At 55.2% G+C, this 19,859-nt stretch overlaps 1 protein-coding gene across 1 annotated transcript; it reads left to right on the forward strand.

The window, feature by feature from the left end:
* Positions 1-299: 299 nt before the first annotated feature.
* Positions 300-8,672, forward strand: LOC134560650 (cyclic nucleotide-gated olfactory channel-like). The gene is given in 7 exon segments (XM_063416871.1): positions 300-452; positions 455-678; positions 877-987; positions 1,497-1,667; positions 3,918-4,025; positions 5,007-5,113; positions 5,781-8,672. Coding segments are annotated over 7 exon segments (2,298 nt in total). The 3' UTR covers positions 7,205-8,672.
* The last annotated feature ends 11,187 nt before the right edge of the window (positions 8,673-19,859 follow it).

Raw genomic sequence — 19,859 nt, forward strand, 5'->3', positions numbered from 1 at the left:
GGTAGGAAGGACAAGGCAAGTAAAGGCAAGGGAGGGGAAAGCAAGTGAGGTACAGGAGGGGTTGGACTGGGAAAGGCAAGGGAAGGGAAGGGCAGGCAGGACAGGGAAGGGCAGGGAAAAGGAGGAGTACACAAGGCAAGGAATGGGAAGGGGAGGGACAGGCAAGGCCAGGCAATGGAAGGCAAGGAGAGTGGGAAAGGCAAAGGAGAGGGAGGCAAAACCAGGGAAGAGAAGGAAAAAGAGGTGTGTAGGCAAAACCAGGGAAGAGGTGTTCCTCTGGCAATGGATGGGGAGCCTGAATGATGAGGAGAGCATCTTTTGTGGCCCCACGCAGTTGTGGGATCTCTTGGAGAGAACAAAATGCTCTGCAGGACCCCTCCTGCAGCACCAGCCATGGCTGGTGCTGGGAAACCTGGTGTGGGCCCATGCTGTGTTATTTGACCCTCTATTCCTGGATTTCATGCTGGATCTCTGTGTTCAAACCATGTGACATGTCCTGCACGTGTTTTCTTGTGGCTGTTCCGTGCTTTTTGCAGGTTCCTGGGGCAGGGTGTGTGCCCGTGGTCTCCTCCCTCTGAGGATGAGGAGCAATGGTCTGCACAGCTCCCCAGCCAGCCACCAGCCCTGCCCAGCCCAGCCCAATGGCGACACCGAGGGGACAGGGCTCAGCACCAGCAGGTCAGGCTGGTCCCTGCTTTGGCTGGGGAGGTTTTGGTTTGGTTTTGGTTTGGGGGAGGCCGGGGTGGAGCAGGGGAGGGAAAGGCCTGGCATGGGCAGGGCTGTGATGCCCAATTTCTGCTGCCAGCTGCCTCCAGTGTGCCTGGCAGTGCCGTGGTGGCACAGCGTGGATGTGATCCCCCTTTTTCCTCACTGCAGGACCTGCTCCACCCAGGATGACACCACCTCAGAGCTGCAGAGGGGAGCCAGCCTGGATGGGGGGGAGCAGAGGGCTGACCACGCTTTCCGAGGCCAGGGAGCCTTGGCCAGGTACTCGTGTGTGCCACTGGTGTGGCCTCAACACTGGGCATTCAGAGGGGTCACGGTGCCCTCCTGCTGTGTGGAATTCATGGGATGCAGGGATGAGCACCTGTGAGTGCTGCTCTTTGTGCCCCAGTGCCTGTGGAGAGGGTTTTGGTAGGGGATGGCTTCACCCTCACTGGTCTCAGAGGCTCCTTTCCCTGCAGGCAGCCTCCCTCTGCCCCAGCCACCCACAGACTCCTCATATTCCTGTGGGAAGGACAGCAGGAAGGGGTGAAGTTGTGACAGGGGTAGAAGTTGTGGAACTCTATCAGGGTGGTCTCTATTATATATTATAATATCTTGTATATTTTTGGTCCCACATCATCACTAAAAGCGGTATAAAAGAAACTCCAGTGCTTGAGAGGGAGCTGCGAGAGTTGTTTTCCTCTCAGCTGCAGCTCCCCTGAAGACTCTGAAGCTTTTGCTTTGTCCTTGCTCTGTTGACAGCTCCTGGCTGTGCCTTGTCCCCTATCCAGGATAGTCCGGCTGGTGCTGGTGCTGAGGGACTGGGCCAACAAGAGCCTGCACGAGGAGCAGCAGAGCCCAGACCCCTTCCTGGAGCGTTTCCAAGGCCCTGAGCTCCTGACAGTGCCTGCAGGTGCTGCTGACGGACCTGAGGATGAGGAGGCTGAAAAGCTGAACACAAAGTAGGGTCCCTTTCCTGTGGTCCCAGCCATCCTTGGCTGGGGGTCAGCAGTGCGTGGAGCTCGGGGGCTCCCAGTGGGGGTGGGAAAGAAGGAACTGGGATGGAGTGGGAAGGGTCCCTCCTGCCCTCTCCAGCCCCTGTCCTGGCAGCCAGCCTGGCTCTGCTGGGCTGCTTTGCTGGCACACAGGACCTGGTGGTGCGTCCCTGTGGAAAGGACCTGGCCTCAGCCATGGGGTCTTCTCCCTCCTGCTCCGTGCCCTGGTGGAAAACACAACAGAACTCCCCAATTTCATACCCAGTCCCACACTGGGGCTGTTTTTGGAGGCAGCCCTGGGTCTGTAGTGAGATGCACCTGCAGCTTGTGCATATGAGGGGCTGGACATGAGCCAAGGGATGCAGGACTCCACCCAGCAACCACTGCATCCCAGCCAGGAGCCACAAACCTGTGGGGTCTGCCAGGCTCATTCATCATCTGCAGGATGAAGGGAGTGTGTTTGCTGCCTGTGCCCCCACAAAGAGCAGCTTTCTGAAAAGGCTCTTTCAAACCCAGCCCTTTCATCTCCTCAGCTCACACTCCTGGTGAGAAGCAATAACCTGCCTTTTCTTCTGCTGGCTAATTAGAGGGCAAAGCTCACAGACTACTCTAGACCCTACCATTATACATGGTAATTAAAACACCAAGAAATAATTGTTTTCTGTAGGAGAAAAATAATCTGAGCCTTGTATCTGAGTCTTTACTAGTAATGGAAGAAAATACTGTTCTGCCCTGTGAGGCTGAGGGGAGCTTGTTCATGACTGGAGGGAGCTGCAGTGTTCTCTGGAAGGGCTGCTCAGTGCCAGGGGGTTCTGGGGATACTGGGGGGTTCTGGGGATACTTCTGGGGTTTTCTAGGTCCTCAGCTCCACAGGTAAGGAGAGCCCCAAATCTGGTAATCCCACATGTGAGCTGCTGCTCGTGGCCATGGCAGGCTCCAAAGCCTTTAGGAAGAGGCAGATGATCATTCCCTCTTCCTGGGTTAACCCAGAGCCCTGCTTTTCCAGCCCTGGCCCTGCTGTCGGTGCAGTATCAGTGATTCTGGCCACCTGTCATGGCAGCACTGGGGATTTAAAGCTGGAATTGTCATCATGAACAGTAATATTGGGGTTATTGGTGGTTGTGGGTGCCACAGCTGTCTGGGCTGGCTGCAGGTGAGTCAGAGCTTCCCCTGTGGCAGTGCTGGATGTCCTGGGGAGCAGAGCCCCTTTCTCAAAAAACAAATGTTCAACTTGCACATTCTGGTTAAAAACAAGCCCTTTTAATGGGGAGGCTGGATCACCACTTGTCTGTGGGTGCACAGGGGGTGAACATGAGGGACTGGGGCTGGCTTTGTGCCGAGTGCCAGTGCCCAGAACGTGGGGCACTCTGGGCACTGCCTGCCCTCCTGGGGAAGGAGAATTTCAGGCAGGGCTTCTGCCCTTGAAGCTGTCAGAAGCAATGGGGTGGGCATGGGGAATCTGTTGGCAGGTGGGTTGTGTTTTTCCTGTCACTGGAGGGAGTTTTGTGTATTTAAGCTGGGAGGGAGGGAAGGAGGGGAGGGTGTTTTGCCCCAGCAGGCTGCAGCAGCTCTAAGCCTATCAGCCCAGCCACAGAGTTTGTCTTCCCCAGCTCCTCCAGTGAATCTGGCAGCTGGAGCACACTTCTTATCTCAGAGCCCCAAGATGAGCAGGATCAAACACTTGGGAGCAGTTCAAAGGCTGGAGCCCGGGCTGTGCAGACGGCAGGAGGCACAGGAGGCAGCCCTGCCGTGCCAGCTGTGCCTGGGGTCACTGCTCTGGGGCTGGGGCAGCCCCTCCTGCTGCTGCCACTGCTCTGCAGCAACTCCTGCTCCAGTTAATCTCCTCTCCAGATCTGCCTGGCACTGCTCCCTACCTCACCTGGGGGAAGCAATGTCGTGTCACGTCACGAGGACTTTTCTGACCACCCTCTTCCACACATCTGCTCCTGGCTCTGCCTCTGGGGTGCTGTGGGCCACCTGCTTTGCCGTACCATGCCACAGTTTCCTCTTCTGCTGCATTCTTGGCTCAGTTTTAAGGATAAAGGAACTTAAACAGTGCTGGGGTTGGGCACTGCTGGGGTTGGTTTTGGCCCTCAGGCTGGCAGCTCTGCTCGAGGCAGTGCAGTGCCTGGGATGAAGGGTGTGGCTCAGGTGGTTCTTCCCAACCCTGTTTTCCACACACACACACTCAGCCCTGGCTCCTCTCTCTTTTTCCAGGAGGAAATGGCTGCTCTTTGTGGTGGACCCTGCGGGGGACTGCTATTACCACTGGCTGGCTGTGATTGCAGTTCCTGTCCTCTATAACTGGTGCTTGCTCGTAGCCAGGTGAGCTGGGAGGCTGTGGGGTCCCTGCCCCCTCTGACCCTCCTGGTCACCTGCTCCAAACTGGATCAACCAGGGTCCAGCTGACACCGGTGGTGCTGGGGCTGGTGGCACTGAAAGGAAGGAGATCTTCTGTTGGAGCCCTGGAGGCTGAGAATTTCAGGCTTTCTGAGCTAAAAGGTGCTGACCCTCAAACAAGCACCACATTTGACCTGAGGCCTTGAACAGGCTCCTGGGATTGAGTGATAGCACGGGGGTTGTGGGTGTGTAGTTTCAATGGTGTGATCTCACAGGGTGAAAAACTTAAATCTAAGATTTTAGTATCTAGTAATACATGGGAGACAAGATGGAGGATTCCGGGCATTGTCTGAGTCCTTCTTCTTCACCCTCTTCCTTTTTCTTCATGGGTTTGGGTGGTTTTCTGCAATTGGGTGAAAAAACCCCACATTGCAGGCCTTGGGTGGTCATTATTGGGTCAGAAATATAAATAATATAGGTGTAATCTCGTTACTGGGTAATTAGTGCTTAAATAACCCTGGAAAGAGTTCGAGACACTTCCATTTTGCCTCATTTCTCTGACTTGCTAGTTAGAGCTCAGGCCTTGTGAGTCTGTAAATAGATAAGAAATACTAAACAGAGTCCGTACACGAACTGAGACTCTCATGCATTCATCCTGACCTTGGCAAAGAAAGAAAAGTTACCAAAACTGTAACAGTCTTCCACTATCACTATGAATTCTGCCCCAGCAGGAAAGGGCCATGGTTTTGGGGTCACTTGGGCCATGGTTTCAAGACGTTGCTTTACCTACATCAAGGGAGGGCAGATTTTTCAGAGCAGGGAATTTTAATTCCTAGAAGAGGAGTGCCCAGTGGCCAAGCTCTGTTGCAGAGTTGGGTGCCTCAGGATCAGCCTGCATTCAGCTGTAATAATTAGAGAAATGTGAGGATTTGTGGTCCCACACCCAGTTTGATGACCTTTCTCCAGGGCTTGCTTCACTGACCTGCAGAAAACCTACTTTGTGCTGTGGCTGGTGTTGGATTATGTCTCAGACGCTCTCTACCTCGGGGACACGGTGATCCGCCTGCGCACAGGTGAGCACGAGCAGCACCCTGGCTTTCCTTTAATCCCCTAAAAGTGGGGATGAGCTGCAAGGGACAGGCCTAATCCACGCTTCCATTAGAAGGAGGGTTTTGCCTACCTTGGTGTTCACAGGTATGAAGCAGTCTCCAGAGAAAGAATCTAATTAGAAGATCTGAGAAACGGAGCAAGCTTCAATATGAAAGATTAATCATGCCAGCTTTCAACTTCACCTTTGAATAATTGTACAAAATTACCTGCATTACTATTAGTATTCAGGCACGGTTGAAGGTCTGTATCTCTGATTTTGCATCAGTTCAGCTAATGAATTATCTGCATGGAAAAATGGTAGAATTTAATGTTCTCGGAAGGCAGCACTTGGCTGTACGTTTGCTGTCAGAACTGCAATAATTCATGATCTGGAGGATGGAAACCTTTGTGCTCCTTTTTCTTTGTGGCAACAGACTAAATCTCTGAGTTCTATCTTCGTGTGGCTTTTGCCAGTTGAAGGCCTGGCGTGATAACAAACTGAGTAGAGCAGGAACTGGTAATATTTGGGTGTCCCCGTGTATTTATGCACACAAATCCATGGCATACCATAGACTATTGCCCAGGTGCTCCCAAAACCTGCAGAAAAGTCAAACTTAAACCAAGATAATCCTCTAATTTGTTTCTCTTTAGGCTTCTTGGAACAGGGCCTCCTGGTTAAGGACCTGAAGAAGCTACGGGATAACTACATCCACACACTCCAGTTCAAGCTGGACGTTCTCTCCACGCTGCCCACAGACCTGGGCTATTTCCTGGTGGGGCTGCACTGCCCCGAGCTGCGTTTCAACAGGCTGCTGCGCTTCTCCCGCATGTTCGAGTTCTTCGACAGGACCGAGACCAGAACCAGCCACCCCAACATCTTCCGCATCAGCAACCTGGTTCTTTACATCCTGGTCATCATCCACTGGAACGCCTGCATCTACTATGCCATCTCCAAGGCCATAGGCTTCGGGGAGGACAGCTGGGTCTACCCCAACATCACAGACCCTGAGTATGGGCATCTGACCCGGGAGTACGTCTACTGCCTGTACTGGTCCACGCTGACCCTCACCACCATCGGGGAGACCCCTCCCCCCGTGAGGGATGAGGAGTACCTCTTTGTGATCTTTGACTTCCTCGTCGGCGTCCTCATCTTCGCCACCATCGTGGGCAACGTGGGCTCCATGATCTCCAACATGAACGCCACCAGGGCGGAGTTCCAGGCCAGGGTGGACGCCATCAAGCACTACATGCAGTTCCGCAAGGTGAGCAAGGACCTGGAGACCAAAGTCATCAAGTGGTTCGACTACCTGTGGACCAACAAGAAGGCAGTGGACGAGCGGGAGGTCCTCAAGAACCTCCCCGACAAGTTAAGGGCAGAGATTGCCATCAACGTTCACCTGGAGACGCTGAAGAAGGTGAGGATTTTCCAGAACTGCGAGGCAGGGCTGCTGGTGGAGCTGGTGCTGAAGCTTCGCCCCGAGGTGTTCAGCCCGGGGGATTACGTGTGCCGGAAAGGGGACATCGGCAAGGAGATGTACATCATCAAGGAGGGCAAGCTGGCCGTGGTGGCGGATGATGGCGTGACACAGTACGCTCTGCTCACTGCAGGGGGCTGCTTTGGTGAGATCAGCATCCTCAACATCAAAGGGAGCAAAACCGGCAACAGGCGCACGGCCAACATCCGCAGCTTGGGCTACTCTGATCTCTTCTGCCTGTCAAAGGAAGATCTCATGGAAGCAATCACCGAGTACCCTGATGCCAAAAGGATCTTGGAGGAGCGTGGCAGGGAGATCCTAATCAAGGAAGGGCTGCTGGATGAGTCAGCTGCAGAGGAAGGCGAGGAAGGGAAGAGCATGGAGGAGAGGCTGGACAGGGTGGCCTCGAGCCTGGACACGCTGCACACCCGCTTTGGCCGGCTCCTGGCTGAGTACAACGATGCCCAGATGCAGCTCAAGCAGCGCATCACTGCTCTGGAGGCCAAGATGAGGCAGGAGGAGCTGGAGGATTTCTTCTCTGATGGCTCAGACAGTCTGTTTGAGGATGAGGAGAAAGCTTCACCCGGTGGGATGCAGTGAGAGGGAACAGACTCAGCTGGATGATGTCTGACCTTGTGCTGAAGCTGTGTTTGCTGTTGCACAGGACAGACCCTGTGGCTGCCTTGCCGGGGCCTTTTCTCAGGTCCTTAGCACTGCTTGATGGCAGCCCCTGAGGTGGCTCCAAATTAGGAGATTGTCCTGGCTCCTCCTCTGACCTGTCACTTATTTCATTGCCTTTTGGCTTCAGCCTTTATAACTCACCCCAGGTAATCAGTCCTCAGGGAGTGTCTGCAAACACTGCCCAGTCTGCACCCAGAAACTCTTTACCCACAAGATCCTCAGCTAAGACAGGCCACACTGTGCCTCTGACACCTGCAAATGGAGAGGCTTGTCTGGGTCACTGTCACTGCCCTGGTCACCACCCTTGCTCAGCTGGCAGGGCCTGCAGCCGCTGCCTCCTGCCTGCCTCTCTCTTCTGTTATTTGGTGCAGTCAGGGGGCCCTGGTGCAGGTGGTTTGGTGCCCTGAGCACTGCTCCTTCCTGGGGACAGCGCTCCTGAGTCCTCCTGCTGTGGAAGCAGAGGGATTCCCCTTTGGGCTGTGCCTGTCTGGGATGCCAAGTGCAAGGCAGAGGTGCAGTGCTGGCAGTGCTACGAGCAGGAGGCAGACAGAGTCTCTCTCCTCTGTCTAACCACAGCCAGATGTGCCTGGAGAGGTTTGACTGAAATTACGTGTTTTTAAGGAACAAAGCCATGGTGGGACCCAACTGTGCCCATATTTGCTTTGCAGTGGGTAGCTCAGAGAGAGTGCAGAACACATTTATTTTCTTAGGCAGGGGGTTTTCTTGTACTCAGTGGGAGTTTTGGGGCTTTGCAGGCTGCACAGGCCCTGCCTTCTGGAGGAGGGATGAGTGGCAGAGGGACACGTGTGAGGGTGGAAACGTGGCAGCACTGCGAGTGCCAGCAAAGCTCTGCCAGGCTGTGCTGCAGCCCTGGGGGCTGCAGGGTGTGAGCAGCTTGGTGGAGAAGGGGACGGCAGGAACAGCCCCCAAACCCCTGCAAGCAGCAGCAGCACCAGTGCAAGCAGCAGTGTCACCCTGTCAGGGCACAGGGCAGGTGCTGGGAATGGGGAATGACACCTCATTTCTTGGTTCTGGGCCCGTGAGCTCACTGCACCCTTGGGGTGGGCTTGGGCTGGTTCCCAAGCAGGGGAATATTTGGTGGAGAAGGGAATTCATGTTCCAGGTCAAACTGAGCCAAGAGTTTGGCCAAAACATTGGGAGGACACATGGGGAAATATCAACACAGAAGGGTTCATAGTGGCAAACTGAGGGTATTTCCTTCGCTCTTTCTCTCCAGTCTAAAACTGCCTTTCTGCATTTCATATGAACGTTTTCCATTTAAAACTAATGGCCTTGATTTGTGGGATTGTGGGAGTAGGAACGGTTACATTACCAAAATTAGAAGTTGGGGTAAGAATAAAAGTTTTTTCATCATCTCTGAATTAAACTGTAGCTCTTCTGGATTTGGGTTTTTTTTTCCCTTTTATGATCAAGATGCTCTTGGCAGAACTTGGTGTAGTTGCAGTTCTGCTGCTCCTTATAATGCCACGAGCTGGGGCTCCCGGATTCCCCCTTTCCTGCGAGTATCGGTCATGGATTTGCAGCTGGCTCTTCGCAGAACCCGCCCTGATCTGCCCTTTCCCCCTGCCCTGCTCGTTCCCTGCACCACCCGTTCCCTCCCGCTCTGCCCGTTCCCTCTCTCTCTCCCGTTCTCTCTCTCTCCCGTTCTCTCTCCCGTTCTCTCTCCCGTTCCCTCTCTCTCTCCCGTTCTCTCTCTCCCGTTCTCTCTCCCGTTCTCTCTCCCGTTCTCTCTCCCGTTCTCTCTCACTCTCCTGTTCTCCCTCCCGTTCTCTCTCTCTCTCCCGTTCTCTCTCTCCCGTTCTCTCTCTCTCTCCCGTTCTCTCCCGTTCTCACTCTCCCGTTCTCTCTCCCATTCTCTCTCTCTCCCGTTCTCTCTCACTCTCCCGTTCCCTCTCTCTCTCCCGTTCTCTCTCTCCCGTTCTCTCTCCCGTTCTCTCTCCCGTTCTCTCTCCCGTTCTCTCTCCCGTTCTCTCTCCCGTTCTCTCTCACTCTCCTGTTCTCCCTCCCGTTCTCTCTCTCTCTCCCGTTCTCTCTCTCCCGTTCTCTCTCTCTCTCCCGTTCTCTCCCGTTCTCACTCTCCCGTTCTCTCTCCCATTCTCTCTCTCTCTCCCGTTCTCTCTCACTCTCCCGTTCTCTCTCTCTCTCTCGTTCTCTCTCACATCTCCCGTTCTCTCTCCCGTTCTCTCTCCCGTTTTCTCTCTCTCTCTCCCGTTCTCTCTCCCATCTCCCGTTCTCTCTCCCGTTCTCTCTCTCCCGTTCCCTCTCCCGTTCCCTCTCCCGTTCTCTCTCTCTCTCCCGTTCTCTCTCTCCCGTTCCCTCTCCCGTTCCCTCTCCCGTTCTCTCTCTCTCTCCCGTTCTCTCTCTCTCTCCCGTTCTCTCTCCCGTTCTCTCTCCCGTTCTCTCTCTCTCTCTCCCGTTCTCTCTCCCGTTCCCTCTCCCGTTCTCTCTCTCTCTCTCCCGTTCTCTCTCCCGTTCTCTCTCCCGTTCTCTCTCCCGTTCTCTCTCCCGTTCCCGGTTCCCGGCGCTGCGGGTGCGGCGGGCGGGCGGCAGAGGGCGCTGTGGCCCGCGGAACCGCCGCGCCCGCGGGCCCGGACCGGAGCGTCCGGTGTGACATCCCGGGAGGGGAGGGACCCTCGGTGTGACATCCCCGGACGGGAGAGGGAACCCTCGGTGTGACATCCCCGGGAGGGGAGGGACCCTGAGTGCGACATCCCCGGACGGGAGAGGGAACCCTCGGTGTGACATCCCCGGGAGGGGGGGGGACCCCCAGTAAAACATCCCCATATGGGAGAGAGAACACTTGGTGTGACATCCCTGGACGGGAGCGGGGGGACACTCCCAGTGAAACATCCCCATACAGGAGGGGAACCCTCAGTGCGACATCCCCGGGCGGGAAGGGGACCCTGAGTGAGACATCCCTATGCAGGAGGGGGACCTTCAGTGTGACATCCTCCGGGCAGGCGAGGGGACTCTGTGCGGGAGACTGTGCGAGACTCACCTTGCGGGCGGGACGCTCCATGCGGGCGAGGGGACCGTCTGGGCAGGACCCTCCTTGCGAGCGGGTGGGACCCTGCGTGCGGGACCCTTCGTGAGAGCGGGGGACCCTCAGGGCGGGACCCTCAGTGCGGGACCCTCCTTGAGAGCGGGACCCTCGGTGCGGGCTCGCAGCTCCTCGGCGCAGAGAGCCAAGCCTTTGGCAAGGCCACCACGAGTGTTTCCCAATGTCCCGACCCTCTCCCAGCGCTGTGGGCTCTGCATCCCCTGTGCCCCGCATCCCCTGTGCCCCGTGTCCCGTGTGCCCCGTGTCCCGTGTGCCCCGTGTCCCCTGTGCCCCGCATCCCCTGTGCCCCTCTTCCCCTGTGCCCCTCTTCCCCTCTGCCCCGCGTCCCCCGTGCCCCGTGTCCCCTCTGCCCCACGTCCCCCGTGCCCCGCATCCCCTGTGCCCCTGCCCGCCCGCACGGGGCAGCTCCAGCCGCGGCCCGGGAGCTGCTGCCGGCTCAGGGAGATCTGCCTCACTCCCGGGAATGGGGAGAAAAAAACCAGTCGAGCCCCCTCCCTCCCTCAGTTTTAATCCGAGATAATAATGCACTCGGGAAATTTTAAGCCTTCAGACAAATGACCCCCGGGGATGGCTTTGTGAATTCAGAGCAGATCCCGCTTGTTTCCTCAGGGCGGCAAGCCAGGAAATCGTGGATTGATGAACCGCTTGACGGGCCTGCTAATGAAATTAGCAGCAGCTCCGTGATTGTTTTTCAGTGAGCAGGACAGGCAGATGTTGGAGGGAAGCACAGTGGCACAGCTGCACTTGCAGGCTGCCCGAATTCCCGGCAGAGCGGACAAGGGGCTCAGCAGATCCAGCTTTGGCTCCTGCCCCTTTTACAGGTGGATTCCCTAAAGCTCTCCTGGAGATGGGGAGCAGGGAGCTGCCAAAGGCATCCAGGAGGAAAACCCCACTGAAAACCCCACTGAAAACCCCACTAAGGCTCGGCTCAGTGCCCTGCAGGGACCTGCCCATGTGCCACAATGCACTGAGCTGCCTTGTCCATATATTATTGATAATTTCCTTCTTTTAGCTCTCTCCAAAGATAGCTTCTGTTGCACAGGGGGGTTCCTCAGCTGTATGTTGTGGATGGGGGACATCAAATATGGAACGAATCTATTGACTTTGGAAGAGGTCATGCCAGGGGGAAACATGAACTTCACCAGGCAGCCACCCATCAGAGCAGCGAAGCCCCCCAACATCTGCAGCAGATGTTTTCTGCTATCAAAGATGCATCTTCAGACCCGGCCTGCCTGTAACAGAGCTGCAGGAAAAGGCCTGGGAGGCTCAGGTGAGTCAGACATAACTGTGTTGTGCCATCCTGGGCTTCCGTCCCCTGTGAGCATCGCTTCCAGGAATGAGCTGATCGTCACTGCATGATACCCAGAAAAAGCTCTCATCCACCTCTGGGAAGTGCAAGTGCCCATTTCACAGCTGGGAAAAATTGAGAGAGCCTGCCAGGACACAACGGTGATAACTGCTGCCTCCTGGCTGCCTGCTTGTTTTTCTTAAGGTGCTCATGAAGTTGCCCTTTCGGTGGTAGCGAGCGAGCCCCAAAATAGCCTCTGCTTAGGCTGTGGCCAGCAGGGCTGCAGGACAGGAGGTCATCTGGCTTTGCCCGTTCTCCAGAGCTGAGTTAGGTCAGCAAGCTGCCAACAAGCTTCGTGTGGGCTTGGACCAGTGGATTTAGGGATTGCAGGGAGGGTCTGGCTCTGAGCCCAGGGTCTGGCATGAAGCCTGAGGCACAGCAGGCTCCACCTGGTGAGGAGCTGTGTGCCAGGGGAATGCTGTGAAGTGCAGGGGCAAGCTCCAGTCTTGCTCTGTCCTGACCACACTGTGTCTCTCCTATGGGCAGGCTGGACCCAAATCTCTCGAAAATCAGGAAAGTATGGAGGCAACCCCAAACCCTCCAGCACGGGCCTCTTTTAGAGCTCCCTAGACAGCTTTTCTTCCCCCAGCTCCTGCCTCCTCTGCACCCAGGGGAGCCAGGACTGCTGCTGGTGCTGGGGCTGCTATCCCAGCAGTGAGGCACTGAATGCAGAGGGCTGCTGCAAGCGAGATTCCAGCAGTTCTCAAGGGGCACATGGAGGTGGTGCTGAGGGTCACCAGCCTCCCATGCAGCTCTCCCCTGGAGGGGGAAATACCTTGCTCAGGCTCTATTGGATTCAGGAGCTCTGAAATCAAGGCACTGCCTGCTTCTCCTGCAGGCAGAGTGAGGTTCCAAAGGAAAGGCTCTGCACTCAGGATGGTCTCCTGGTCCACAGGGGATGCTGGACGTGCCGTGTCCTGGGGCTGCTCTTGGGAAATGGCTGGAGAAGGCAGGAGCCACTGCCAGAGCACTGCTGGTGCTGGGCAATCTGTGTTTTCCCTGCAGCCCCTGGTGAGCATGAGAGGATCTTCCTGTGCTGGGTGCTGAGTGCCCAGCATGTCCCAGTCCTGTCCTGTGCAGCTGAAGCCTTCTATCACCCCATCTTCATGGGGGGGTCTCAGTGTGGTTTGGGGACTGTCACCACCCCCACGAGCACATCTCCCAGCCATGAGCAGCAGAACCAAAGTGGATGAAGGCTGCACCCCTCCTGTGGGTGGCAGGGGGCTGCAGACCTGCAGGTCAGGGTCAGCCTGTCCTCACTGCTGGCTCACTCCTCTCCTTCTCTTCTGTTCAAAATACCAGGATGCTGCCTCCCTCTTGGGTGAACAAGCAGAAGTACCTGTTCCTTCCTGAATCCAAGCATGTGTTGCCATGACAGCGGCTCAGGGTGATGGGTGAGCAGGAGGTGAAGCCATCTCAACCACCTCCCTTGGAGGGATGGAATGGGAGATCCTGGGATGCCTTCCCAACAGCCCTTCTCCCCCTGACCCACCAGGCTGGGGCTTCTGAGGGTGAAGGCTTCCTTTTCCCATCATGGGGCTCTCCCTGGTGCTCTCCTCAGCCCAGCCCTGCAAGTTCCTGAAGGTTGCCTTTTGGTCCTGGCCACATGTCACATCACATCTTCTGGACTGGAGAATGGAGGGGAAATACAGGAGAGGATTTAGGTTTATCCTTCTTGGAGCCAGATAACGTCTGTCAAAGAGAGTGAATCCCTCTGCCTGCTTGCCTGGATGGATTAGCTGCAGCTGTAGCAGGATCTTTGATCTGCTCCAGCCCTGTGATCCCAGGTGGGGTGGGGACAGGGGTGCTGTGACATGGCCATTGGCCCTCCCTGTGTCTGGCTGTGCTCTGGGAAGGGCTGCCTGGGTGCTTGGCAAGGCAGGATGGTCTGCATGGTTTGGGTGGGATACAGGAGAGGAAGCAGAGCAGAAGGAGCCTGAGCTGTGCCTGCAGTCCCCAAAGAGCTCAGAGGAAACACTGGTAACACCACAGGCAGAGGATGGAGATCCCCCCCAGGGTCCATGCCCATGATGTGGGTACAAACCTGGCTGAGGAGGCTGCCAGGGCAGTTTTAAAAATGAGAAGGTTCTTTGTGACTTCTCTGAGAAGCTTTTGGGGCACATTCAGAGCAGAAGTCCTTTCCTGCAGGTTCCTCTTTGCTTCTAAATCCTTGGATGGGGATGTTGCACTTGGGGACTCTGCTCCCTTCATACTCTAGGCCATGCTTGCTGTGTGAGCTGAGGACAGGGAGCAAGCCCTCAGCCAGAGTTTCTGGCTCTTTTATGATCCCATGAGGACAGCTAAGCAACACAAAGGGATGGGGAGACAATGGGATGGGTAATGAAGAGCAAGAAGTGAGTGACAGTTCTTACCTCGTGAGTGGCTGTCGATGCTTCTGAGCCTGTTCCCAGCTCTGTGTCTGGCACTGCCCTGTCTGGGTGCTTCTCACTTGGCTCAGCTCTTGAGATGCAAATCTTTTACCCTTGTTGGAAGTGAGGATTCAGCAGCCACCTTCCCTCCAGACAGACCCACACTGGCCAGGCTTAGGCACCCCCAGCTCCTTCTTGTCATGAGCATCTTCCTCTTCCTAGAATTGTAGAATGGCCTGGGTTTATCTTCAAGATTCCCTGGTTCCAGCCCTGCTGTTGTGTACAGGGACACCTTCCCTTAGACCAGGTTGCTCAGAGCTCCACCAGCCTGGACTTGAGGACTTCAGGGATGGGGCATCCACAACTTCTCAGGTACCAGTGCCTCACCACCCTCACAGAAAAAAATCTTGCAAATAGCTTATCTACACCTACTCTCAGTTTGAATCCATTCCCATCAACTGCCTGCTAAGAGACCCCTGCCCACAGGAGACCCCTGAGACCCTGCTGATGGACCCATCTTTCCCACTCCCCTTCCCATGTGAGTGGGACTGACTTTGGTTTTAACAGACCCTGACTCTGGTTTTAAAAACCATCTTTGTGCAGTGGTGTGCAGAGCAGGTGAGCTGGAAGTTGTCTGGATCTCGTGGCCCCGGGCGCCCTGCGAGTCCTGCACGTACCTGGGTCACAAAGACAAACATCTCCCGCGTGCTGCTCGCTGATGTGAAGGTCAGAGGGCTCTGCAGGCAGTGACCTTTGAGAGCCTCGCTGCAGAAACACATCCTGGCCGTGTTTCCCCCCGTTTCTGGGTGGCTGTCTGCCTGCTGTCAGCCAGCCTTTCAAAGTACGTGGGGCATGTCAAACGAGGCTTCACGTGGAGCTGGGGGAATGGGACTCTTGTAGATTTGTCCAGGAAAGAAAAGACCCAATGCCTTAGGGATGGAGAGGGGTGTTAGAGCAGAGGAGTCTTCTCCATGTGGGAACTCACAGGGAGCAAGGATGCACTGGACTGCAGCACTGCAGAGCTGCTGTCCCCTGCTCTCTTCCAGGCTCTTCATCCATCCTTCCCCGCCCTGACTCGGTCTGGGTAGTTTTGAATGCCACATGAATCGATACTTTTAATTAGCTGCCATTCCTCATTTCTGCATTATTGCTTGGATAAGCAAATTAAAAGTGAGCATGCCGTGGTGAACTGTTACCTCGGGTGGGCTGTGAGCACAGGCTGTTTCCTGCCCCTGGGAGCCCTGAGATGCTGCCAGTCACTGGGACAGGGGGTCAGAGGAGATGGAGAAATCCTGGCTTATTTGGGCTGCTGGGGGAAGCTGGACAGAGTCTCTACTTGAGATGAAGGACCTGGGGCCAACCAGCTCTGTGCTGCTTAGCCAATCTTCTCTGTATCTTCATGGTGGGAAAACCCTCTGGGCTGAGAGGGTAAAGCTGTCATGGGCACACAGAGGGGCTTTGCCAGGGCTGAGCAGCCCCACACTGGAGCAGAATTCGGGGGGCTGTCAGGCTTGTGCCAGCCTTCAGGATGGCTCCTGTCCCATCTGTCCCCAGAGCAGCCTGGGGAAGGCTGCAGGAGATGAGGCAGACAGGGATGGACCCTGCATCAGGCTGGTGTGGGGCTGAGCTTTTCCTTGCACTCAGATATCCTGAATTCATCCCCCCTGGGAGGCAGGGCAGGACAGAGATATGTCAGCCCAGCTGGGGAGAGTTATCTACCAAAAGCCAAATAACACAGTCTTATGCCAGGCTCAAAATGCATTGTTTGCCCAATTAAAAGTTTTAACAACATAACCAAAAATGCAACGAACAGTTGTTGTTATTGTTAGTCCGGTTAAAATGCTGCTAACACTGACAGCCTATTGATTGTGCAATCAATACCTAACAAATGCCATCAGCAGTGCTGCTGTCAGGGCTGCTGTGCAGTCAGAGCCAGCATTTCCCCTGGGCCCTGCACTGGGCCCCTGGCACTTTGGGGTCCAAAAGGACAAGAAACCATCACCCTTTTCAACCCTTTGCCAGGAGCACTTTGCCATTCACCACGGGGGATTCTCCTCCCTCTTGGAGTCCACTTGGGACAGGATTTATGGGTTTTTCAATGGGCTTTATGCTCATCTCACTCTTCACAGGTCTGCAAGCTCAAGTGGCATCTGACTTGACCAAATCTGTTCCCTTGCACATCCACAGGAAGCTCCTGTTGCCCCTGAGGTGAATTCTGCTCAGCTCTCAAGTCTGCATTGCCATCCCTGGGGTGTGAGGGGGGTTCCACACCATCTCTGCCCAAATCTTCAACACTCAGGCTTGTAGTGCTGCCTCTGCAGCTTATTCTGGTGCCTTAGGGGGTTCACCCTACCTCAGCTTTTAAATAATTTCTTTATATCTTGATTTTGAACAACTTCATGATGCTGAACTCCACAGTGAGACCACTGTCCCTCCTACCCAGTCTCTGGTCTCCAGGTCCAGGTTCTGTCCTGGGGTACCCCAAAGCCCTTCACATCCTCAGGGAAATGAATCTGGGCTGCTGTGAGCCCAGGCAGGGCTCATGCCTGCCTTCCAGCCCCTCAGCAACACAAACTGTAAATGATTAAATGATTGCAGTTAATGCTGTGTGCTGACACAACCCTTCTTGGAGCTGATGCCACCACTTGCACGGTTTTTGGTCACCCAGCTGCGGTCCCTGCTCAGGCCCTGCCCTCCAGAAGAACTGGCAGGAGCAGAAGAAGTTTCTTGTGGAGTTTATTCCCCATTCTCAGGGCTGGAGGAGAAGCCCACAGCCTGTGAGCAGGGTCTGAAGCCAGCAGGGGACACAGAGACGTGTCCTGCTCCAGAGAAAGCTTTGCCACCTCCTGCTGTATTTCCCTGCCTGCTCACCTGGGACACAGAGCCTGGATCCTCTTCATGCTGCTGTGATCCCCGTGCACCTCACCTTTTTCTGGATGCTCCTAAACCTGGGGTTGTTCTGTACCCTCTTACCTAAAGTCTGCCTTGAGCTTTCCTGCTGCAGCTCCTGCATTTCCCTGGATTGCTCCTGTGCCAAATCCTGCCCTGTGCTGGTGCTCCCTGGTTTCTGATTGTGTGCTAGCCTTGAAGGGAAAGCTCCATTAGGGGAATTAAAAATGTTGAATGTAAAACCTTGAATGTGGCTGGGAGGCAAAATGTGGTCTGACAGATCCTCTGGCTTGTCAGAGCCCCTGACTGATGGGCACCACCGGGCTGCTGTCTGTAAGAATGACCTTTAGGGAAAGACAAATTGAGACAAAATGTCTCATGAAAAAAACAACCAAAGCAGCAGCTTATGGAAATCTTTCTACTGCAAAGCAATGGCAAAGGTTCCCTGTAAGCTGGCCTTGGCTTGATTGCTTTCTGTCAGACACAGGGAGCCTGTGCTTCCAGGGAGAGCTCGGGCTGACAGGCCTGTTTGCATTATTAGGCTGTTATTGCTCTCCCCTTCTCCAGCCTCAGCCTTGCCCCAGGAGGATGGTGAGGCTCTGCTGCTGGCAGGCCTCAGCCTGAGGTGTTTCCTCCCTGCTCACCAGCACAGCTCATGTTGTCTCCTGAGCCCAGAAAATTCCTCAGCTGCCACTTCCAAACCCAGCTCTGTCCTGGGGAGTGCTCCAGTGAGCCCCAGCTGCTGATGGGGTTCTGTGCACTGCCCCTCTGGCTCCAGCACAGGATGCTCTGCACTGCTTCCTGCCATGGCAGCTCAGGGCTTTGCTGTGCAGCAAAGGAGTTGTATTGATGCTGCCAACGTCCTCTGTAAATTCAGAGGAATTACTAGATGAATATTTGATGAGATTAATTAAGGCTGAGTAACATCTTCCCTTCCCTTCCCTTCCCTTCCCTTCCCTTCCCTTCCCTTCCCTTCCCTTCCCTTCCCTTCCCTTCCCTTCCCTTCCCTTCCCTTCCCTTCCCTTCCCTTCCCTTCCCTTCCCTTCCCTTCCCTTCCCTTCCCTTCCCTTCCCTTCCCTTCCCTTCCCTTCCCTTCCCTTCCCTTCCCTTCCCTTCCCTTCCCTTCCCTTCCCTTCCCTTCCCTTCCCTTCCCTTCCCTTCCCTTCCCTTCCCTTCCCTTCCCTTCCCTTCCCTTCCCTTCCCTTCCCTTCCCTTCCCTTCCCTTCCCTTCCCTTCCCTTCCCTTCCCCTCTGTGACCCAGGACACACCTGCAGTGCTGTGCCCTCGTGGATCACCTCCTGCAGGACACTCTTCAGTGCCATCCCCTGAGCTTTTCCAGAACTGAAATGCATTTTCTGAGGTGCGTCTGCTCCCACCGAGAGGGCTGTCAGCTTTGGCAGTTCCCTTGGCCACCTTTTCCTGGAGCTGCAGGTTCCCCCCTCAGCCCTTAGCTCTGCTCCACGCTGTGCTCTTGGTGGGTTCAGGATCTGGGGATTCCCTGGGTTTTCTGAGTCTCTCTCAGACTGAGGCACTGGTTTCTCAGCTGGTTTCCCAGGTGGTTCCACACTCTGTGTCCCTGCTCAGCTCTGCCTGGAGCTGTAAAGTTACAAACCATCCTCACTCAGGAGAGCTGGCTTTCCCTTTGTGAGGGTCCAAGCCCTGGGAGGGGTGTCTGGACAGTCTGGGCATCTGTCAGCTTAAAACCCTCTGAAAAGTGGCTGTCTGCTGAGTGGGGAGGGAATTTATTTCTCTGCTCTGAGACAGAAAATCCTTCTCCTTCACCTCGTTCTGCCTGCCACAGCATGGCACACATTAAGGATAATGAGTTAACCAAGCCAGGGTAAGTGGCAGGGCTTTGTTCTTGGCCTCTCTTTTCCCCAGTTCACCTTTCGAGACATGAAAGCTGAAAACAAAACCAGAGCAGCTCTGAGAACACCTTCATCCTCCCCCTTTTCTCAGTCTCTGTTTTTCCCCTCCACTCATCTCCCTTGCTCCTGGCTCTGCTGACACGGATGCCCTCCCCTCCAAGGGGGTGGCTGGTGCTGGGGGTTCAGAGGCAGCCTCAGGACACAGCTCTGACTGATCTCCTCAGATGAGGTGTGCCTCAGCAGGAACTGCAGGGCAGAGGCTCTGCCACCACAGCTCCAGTGCCTGGTTTTATTTAACTCCTCCCAGGAGCAGTCCAGGGGATGCTCCAGCCCTGCCAAAGGAGGTTTCTCTGGGGCAGAAAGCAGCTCTGCCTGCCAGGCTGCCCAAACCCCAGCTGGGTGGGCTCTGCAGGCTGCCAGCAGCTCCCTGCCTCACCAGGGAAGGGGAAATGTGGAGAGGAGAGGGCTGAAGGGAGCTGCACATTGTAAACCAGGACAGGTGTCCTGCAGTAAATCGAGTGACAGGCAGGAATAAGCACAAAAGAATGAGATGGATAGATAGGAATGAGGGATCAATAAACTGAACCTAAAGATAGCAGGAGAGATGCACTGAGGGCTGTTGACAGAGAAATAGATGTTGGAGGCAGAAAGAGCCTCGAATAAAAGGAACAGCAAGTGAGAGAAGGGTCATTTTAAGTGCACTTCACTGCTGGGCCAGGATTAGCTCACACAATAAGTTTCAATGCTTCTTCTTTTTTCCTCTCCTTGTTTTAAATCCTGAATGGTGGGGTGGGAGCAGCTCCACTCATGCCAGGGGGTTCAGACCTCCATGGCAGAGTCAGTTCATGTCATGTTTTGGGATAATCCTTTCTCAGGCACCACTGCAGCCAGGGAAAGGCTGCTTGGAGCAATTTCATGGAGCCAGGCTGCAAAACTGCTGCTCTTATGGTCTCCTGATCAAATGTATGTGCTCTGTGCTCATATACTGGACTTAAATCAACTCAGCTATAACTGAGAC

The sequence above is a fragment of the Prinia subflava genome, chromosome 20 (assembly GCF_021018805.1).
Source record: "Prinia subflava isolate CZ2003 ecotype Zambia chromosome 20, Cam_Psub_1.2, whole genome shotgun sequence".
Lineage (NCBI taxonomy): Eukaryota > Metazoa > Chordata > Aves > Passeriformes > Cisticolidae > Prinia > Prinia subflava.